Source organism: Babylonia areolata, chromosome 32 (assembly GCF_041734735.1).
Source record: "Babylonia areolata isolate BAREFJ2019XMU chromosome 32, ASM4173473v1, whole genome shotgun sequence".
Classification (NCBI taxonomy): Eukaryota; Metazoa; Mollusca; class Gastropoda; order Neogastropoda; family Buccinidae; genus Babylonia; species Babylonia areolata.
The window spans coordinates 19,433,936-19,441,435 of NC_134907.1; the positions used below are offsets into that span (position 1 = coordinate 19,433,936).

Here is a 7,500-nt window from a genome sequence, read left to right on the forward strand (position 1 = left end):
AAGAAGTAGGAGGAGGAGAAGAAGAAGGAGGAGGAGGAGGATGAAGAAGGAGGAGGATGAAGAAGAAGGAGGAGGATGAAGGAGGAGGAGGAAGAAGAAGGAGGAGGAGGAGGACGAGGAGAAGAAGAAGGAGGAGGAGGAGGATGAAGAAAAAGAAGTAGGAGGAGGAGAAGAAGAAGGAGGAGGAGGATGAAGAAGGAGGAGGAGGATGAAGAAGGAGGAGGAGGAGGATGAAGAAGGAGGAGGAGGATGAAGAAGGAGGAGGATGAAGGAGGAGGATGAAGAAGAAGAAGGAGGAGGTGGAGGAGGAGGAGGACGAGCAAGGAGAAGAAGAAGAAGGGAAGAGGAAGAATTGGAATTTCGTCTGAAACCACAACTGTGGATAGACGTGTGGATTAGTTTTGTCATATTTGGTTTATATTCTTTTTCATGCTTTGAGGAGAGAGAGACACACAGGGAAAGTAGTGATGACTTAAGGCATGGGTGGGTTGGAGGGGTACGGAGGGGGGGGTAGGGAAGAGGGGGGAGGGGGGATTTTTGTCTAAAACCACAACTGTGGATAGACGTGTGGGTTAGTTTTGTCATAGTTTGGTTTATATTCTTTTTCATGCTTTGAGGAGAGAGAGACATACACAGGGAAAGTAGTGATGAGTCAAGGCATTGGTTGGGGGGCAGGGGGGGTGAGATGGAAGAGGGTGGACGGGCGCAATAGCCGAGTGGTTAAAGCGTTGGACTGTCAATCTGAGGGTCCCGGGTTCGATTCACGGTGACGGCGCCTGGTGGGTGAAGGGTGGAGATTTTTACGATCTCCCAGGTCAACATATGTGCAGACCTGCTAGTGCCTGAACCCTCCCTTCGTGTGTATATGCAAGCAGAAGATCAAATACGCACGTTAAAGATCCTGTAATCCATGTCAGCGTTCGGTGGGTTATGGAAACAAGAACATACCCAGCATGCACACCCCCGAAAACGGAGTATGGCTGCCTACATGGCGGGGTAAAAACGGTCATGCACGTAAAAGCCCACTCGTGTACATACGAGTGAACGTGGGAGTTGCAGCCCACGAACGCAGAAGAAGAAGAAGAAGATGAAGGAAGAGGGTGGAGCGTGGAGTTTCGTCTTTAACCACAATAAAATTATTGTGGATGGACGTGTGAATTAGTTTGGTTTTCTTTTGTGTTTTGAGGTGAGAGAGAGAGAGAGAGAGAGAGAGAGAAACAGGGAAAGTAGTGATGACTCAAGGCATTGGTTGGGATGGGGGGGTGGGGGGGGGAAGAAGAAAGAAGAGGGTGGAAGGGAGTATTTTTTGTCTAAAACCACAGCTGTGGATAGACGTGTGGATTAGTTTGGTTTTCTTTTGTGTTTTCAGAGAGAGACAGACAGACAGAGAACACTGAACACTGAACACTGAAATGTTTTAATGAAAAGGCCATTGGCCCATGTCAATATGGGTGGTTACAGGTAAATGCATAGGCGCAACACAAACATAACACTATAAGCAACGAACTTTCAAAGCTTTGTCTAGGAATATAGCCAAGCGCATAACCAATGATTTGTTTTCACTTGAAAAAAGCAATGTCATATTAAACAAGGACGGAGTATTATAATACTTAGAGGGGATATACTGTTGTCTCAGGTCAGCATATTGAGGGCATTGTAACACAAAGTGAACTTCTGTTTCTTTTTGAAAATCACAAAAAGGACAAGACAGCTCATCATCTGTTACATTACGTTTAAAACGTAATTTATGTGTATTGAGTTGTGACACACCAAGTCGTAAACGTGTTAAGCTAATTCTGGCTTGAATATGTTTCAGCTCCAACAAAAATGGTGATAGTACAAGACTACTTTTAAAAGTACGATATAGTGAGAAACGCTCACTGTCTGATAGCTGTAAAGACCAACGTTCTTTGTATTCATTTACCAGACAGACAGACAGAGAGAGACAGAGAGGAAGAGGGAAAGTAGTGATGACATGAGGCATGGGCAGGGCTGGGGAGGGGGGGGGGAGGGAGAAGAAGGGGGAGGGGGGATTTTCGTCCAAAACCACAACGGTGGATAGACGTTTAACTCACTCAGTACGGCCAGTCCTCTCTTCTCCTCTACACAGACCCCTCGGATGTCCAGTGGGTGTCTGAATGACCCAACCTTTAGCTTCCGTCGTCAGAATTGTGGTATTTTTTGTCAACTTTCACCTCTTCAGTATAAGAGCCTTCCGCTTGCAATATTTTGATGATGGTAACTGGGGTGAAACGCTGTTAGCGTCGTCTCTTTCGCCGTTCGTATGGAGAGAGTTAAACAAAAGAACGAACGAAGGAACGAACGAACAAACCAACGAAACGAAACGAATTTTTATTTTACGAGGGTAGTGGAGTAAGCACAGCTGCTTTTTTTTTTTTTTTTTTACATCCAGCCCTCAAGGACAAAGAAGAAGAAGGAAAAACAAAACAAAACAAAAAATAACAAAGGCAAAACACACACACACACACACACACACACACAATTACATATGAAAATAAAAGGCATAAATGAAAGCATGCACATTACCTAATTAAGCACGACACGACAGACTATCACTGAAAAGATCAAATCATTAAGGGGGGGGGGGGGGAACAAGAGAGGCAAGGCCTTCAAGACTCACTTGTGATACACTTAAAAAAAAAAAAATCTAATCGTTAAAATGTGTTCTGTATTTGTTATTATAAAGCTTCGCGTTTATTAAAAAAAAAAAAAAAAAAGTCCTAACCAGATTCGAATTAAGTCCCCTAGCATTAATTACAGAGTAATTTCCCTTTTTTACTACCTGCACCAAAACGTTTGCAAAATAAATTAAACTTCCATGCTTAGCAAAAGAAGTTCCTGTTTGAACAAAAAATGATAATAATGACTGCTCTTGTTGTTGGGTCGAATATCAGATCAAAGTGCCAAGTTTAGAGAATACAAAAAATATAACAGTAAATGCACTTTGCATATAATTAGGCTTCATTTTTTATTTTTTTTGTGCCCATCCCAGAGGTGCAATATTGTTTTAAACAAGATGACTGGAAAGAACTGAATTATTCCTATTTTTATGCCTAATTTGGTGTCAACTGACAAAGTATTTGCAGAGAAAATGTCAATGTTAAAGTTTACCACGGACACACACACACACACACACACACAACCGAACACCGGGTTAAAACATAGACTCAGTTTGTTCACACAAGTGAGTCAAAAAGAGGAGAGAGAGATTGACAGAGATAGGACATGGGTGATGAATGAAAAAGCGAACTTCATTTTAAACACTCACGGTAGGCACACAGGGCTTGTCTGAGGGCCTTGCAGTTGGTGTCGATGTGCTGACCACCGGTCCGGTCGCTATGGTAACAGCCGAGGGTGGTGTTCTGGTCCTCCAGGTCCAGGTGGGTGGACTTGTGGTAAGTGGTCAGCATGCCGGTGGCCGCGTCGTCAGAGGGGATCAGGGTCGTGTCTCCGGACACCCAGTGTGTTACTGGTGGAGGTCAACGTCAAGGTCATCAGTTGTTGTTGGTGGTGTTGACGTTATTATCATTGTTGTTGTTGACGTTATTGTCATTGTTGTTGTTGACGTTTTTATCATTGTTGTTGTTGACGTTATTGTCATTGTTGTTGTTGGTGTTGTTGTTGACGTTATTGTCATTGCTGTTGTTATTGTTGGTGTTGTTCTTGACGTTTTTATCATTGCTGTTGTTGTTGTTGACGTTATTATCGTTGTTGTTGTTGTTGTTGTTGTTGACGTTATTGTCATTGCTGTTGTTATTGTTGGTGTTGTTGTTGACGTTTTTATCATTGCTGTTGTTGTTGACGTTATTATCATTGATGTTGTTGACGTTATTATCATTGTTGTTTTTGTTGACGTTATCATTATTATCATTGTTGTTGTTGACGTTGTTGTCATTGCTGTTGTTGACGTTATTATCATTGTTGTTGTTGTTGACGTTATCATTATTATCATTGTTGTTGTTGACGTTATTATCATTGCTGTTGTTGACGTTATTATCATTGTTGTTGTTGAAGTTACTATCGTTGTTGTTGTTGACGTTATTATCGTTGTTGTTGTTGTTGACGTTATCATTATTATCATTGTTGTTGTTGATGTTATTATCATCGTTGTTGTTGACGTTAATATCATTGTTGTTGTTGACGTTATTATTATTATTGTTGCTGTTGCTGCTAGTAGTAGTAATAGTAGTAGTAGTAGTATTGTTGTTGTTGTCTCTCTTGATGTTATTGTTATTACCATTGCTGCTAAGTTATTATTATTATTATTATTATTATCATCATTATTGTTGTTGTTGTCGTCGTCTTATTACTATTATCATTATTATTATCAGTAGTAGTAGTAGTAGTAGTATCATTATGATTATTGTTATTATCATCATTCTTATTTATCATCATCATCATCATCACCATCATCGTCGTCATTATCATTATTATCTATAATCATTTTCATTATTATTGTTCTTATTATAAGTATCATCATCATTATAACCATCATCATCATCATCAATATTAACATGGTCATCATCATTATCATCATTGTCATCATTATTATTATTATTATTATTATCATTATTAATAACAATGATAATGATGATTAATATTATTATCATCATTATCATTATCATCATAACAGTGTCATTGAAAACGTGAACGCGAACGGGACGAATCATATTGTGTTGTATTGTTGTTTTTGATATTATTACCAGTAGTAGTAGTAGTAGTAGTAGTAGTGTTATTGTTATCATCATCATTATCATAATCATCATCATCACTTGTCATCACTATCATCTTTGTTGTTCTTGTTGTTATTGTTATCGTTAACATCGTCATCGTTAGTAGTATCATTATCGTTCTTGTTCTTGTTGTTGTTATTGTTAACATCATCATTGTCATCGTTAGTAGTATCATTATAGTTCTTGTTCTTGTTGTTGTTATTGTTAACATCATCATCGTCATCGTTAGTAGTATCATTATTGTTCTTGTTGTTGTTATTGTTAACATCATCATCGTCATCGTTAGTAGTATCATTATAGTTCTTGTTTTTGTTCTTGTTGTTGTTATTGTTAACATCATCATCGTCATCGTTAGTAGTATCATTATTGTTGTTGTTGTTATTGTTAACATCATCATCGTCATCGTTAGTAGTATCATTATTGTTCTTGTTGTTGTTGTTATTGTTAACATCATCATCGTCATCGTTAGTAGTATCATTATTGTTCTTGTTGTTATTGTTAACATCATCATCGTCATCGTTAGTAGTATCATTATAGTTCTTGTTGTTGTTGTTGTTATTGTTAACATCATCATCGTCATCGTTAGTAGTATCATTATTCTTGTTGTTGTTGTTATTGTTAACATCATCGTCATCGTTAGTAGTATCATTATAGTTCTTGTTGTTGTTATTGTTATTGTTAACATCATCATTGTCATCGTTAGTAGTATCATTATCCTTGTTGTTGTTATTATTATTGTTAACATCATCATTGTCATTGTTAGTAGTATCATTATCCTTGTTGTTGTTATTGTTATTGTTAACATCATCATTGTCATCGTTAGTAGTATCATTATTCTTGTTGTTGTTGTTGTTATTGTTAACATCATCATCGTCATCGTTAGTAGTATCATTATTCTTGTTGTTGTTGTTATTGTTAACATCGTCGTCATCATCGTTGGTAGTATCATTATCCTTGTTGTCGTGACCCTATCGCATCGCATCGCATCGTAACGCATCCCACAGTCTCACCAGAGGCCGGCAGCCCCAAGCTGGCCAGGAAAGCCTTGATGGCGGAGTAATCATCGGCACTGTCGACGCGGGCGAGCTGCGAGTCGAGGGCACAGCACGTGAGAGCCGCCGAATGCCATGACACCAGCTGGGTGACCCGCTTGTAGCACTGCATCCCGAAGCCAATCCACCCGGCACGGCAGGGCATCGCGGCCGGGGTGCCTGCCGGCCACACACACACACAAAAAAACAAAAAAAAAAAAAAAAAAAGTTTCAAGTTTTAATTATCCTTTCACTCCTATTATTGGAGTATGGAGGATTACTGCAAAATAATGTTTTCATGCCCAGAACAAACATTTCCAAATACACAACAATACCACATAAAAGTTGAGAAAACACAAATGTCTTTTAACTCCAAAAGTATAGCAAGGCAACATTTTGCAAATCTAATCATTTTACATACAGCTAAAATGACTTTTTTTTGCCTCCTTGTGTATGTGTGTGCGTGTGTGTGTGTGTGTGTTGTTGTTGTTGTTGTTGTTATGGGGGTGGGTGGGCGTGGGGGAGTGGGAGTGGGGGAGGGTATTTTGCTTTGTTGTTGTGTGAATGTCGGGGGTGGGGTGGGGGGTGGGGGTGGGGGGGTGGGGGCGGGGTAAGTGCGTGCGTGTGTGTGTGTGTGTGTGTTTGAGACAGACAGACCGACAGACAAAGAATGCAAACAGCAGGTGCTGACATGGAGAGAGAGTGAAAGGGTGAGAGAAAGGGAGAGAGGGAGTGAGAAAGTCATTCGGAGGAGACGATAAACCGAGGTCCTGTGTGCAGCATGCACTTAGCGCACGTAAAAAGAACCCACGGCAACAAAAGGGCTGTCCCTGGCAAAATTCTGTAGAAAAAATCCACTTCGATAGGAAAAAGAAAGAAAAAAAAACTGCACGCAGGAAAAAATACAACAACAACAAAAATGGGTGGCGCTCTCAGTGTAGCGACGCGCTCTCCCTGGGGAGAGCAGCCTGAATTTCACACAGAGAAATCTGATGTGGCAAGAAAAAAAGAGTAATTCAAATACAAATACAGGCAGACAGATAACCAGACGTACAGCTGTGTCCATTTCCCGTGTAGCCCGTGTTGCAGACACACTTGTTCTCCTGGCAAGTGGCGTGCACGTGACACGGTTCCAGCTCGGTGTACTCGGGCCTGCCGTTCTGGCACTGAAGCTTGAGTTCACAGGCCTTGGCCACTATTTCTTGGCCGTTCTGGGTCACACACACACACACCACATGTCACACTGTAGTGTAGTGTAGCGTAGTCTAGTGTAGTGCACTGTAGTGTGGTGTAGTCTGAGTTCACAGGCCTTGGCCATTATTTCTTGGCCGTTCTGGGTCACATACACACACACACACACCACATGTCACACTGTAGTGTAGTGTAGCGTAGTGTAGTGTAGTGTAGTGTAGTGTAGTGTAGTGTAGTGTAGTGTGGTGTAGTCTGAGTTCACAGGCCTTGGCCACTATTTCTTGGCCGTTCTGGGTCACACACACACACACATCACATGTCACACTGTAGTGTAGCGTAGCGTAGTCTAGTGTAGTGCACTGTAGTGTGGTGTAGTCTGAGTTCACAGGCCTTGGCCATTATTTCTTGGCCGTTCTGGGTCACATACACACACACACACACCACATGTCACACTGTAGTGTAGTGTAGCGTAGTGTAGTGTAGTGTAGTGTAGTGTAGTGTGGTGTAGTCTGAGTTCACAGGCC

At 40.9% G+C, this 7,500-nt stretch overlaps 1 protein-coding gene across 1 annotated transcript in view; it reads right to left on the reverse strand.

Annotated features, from left to right (window-relative positions):
- The window catches only part of LOC143276634 (uncharacterized), a 165,197-nt gene that overhangs the window by 124,253 nt on the left and 33,444 nt on the right, over nt 1-7,500 (reverse strand). Inside the window, exons 14-16 of the mRNA XM_076581251.1 lie at nt 6,840-6,996; nt 5,765-5,965; nt 3,290-3,490 (exon numbers count right to left, since the gene is read on the reverse strand). Of these exons, the coding sequence (XP_076437366.1) occupies nt 3,290-3,490; nt 5,765-5,965; nt 6,840-6,996 (559 nt within the window). The remainder of the gene's footprint in view (nt 1-3,289; nt 3,491-5,764; nt 5,966-6,839; nt 6,997-7,500) is intronic.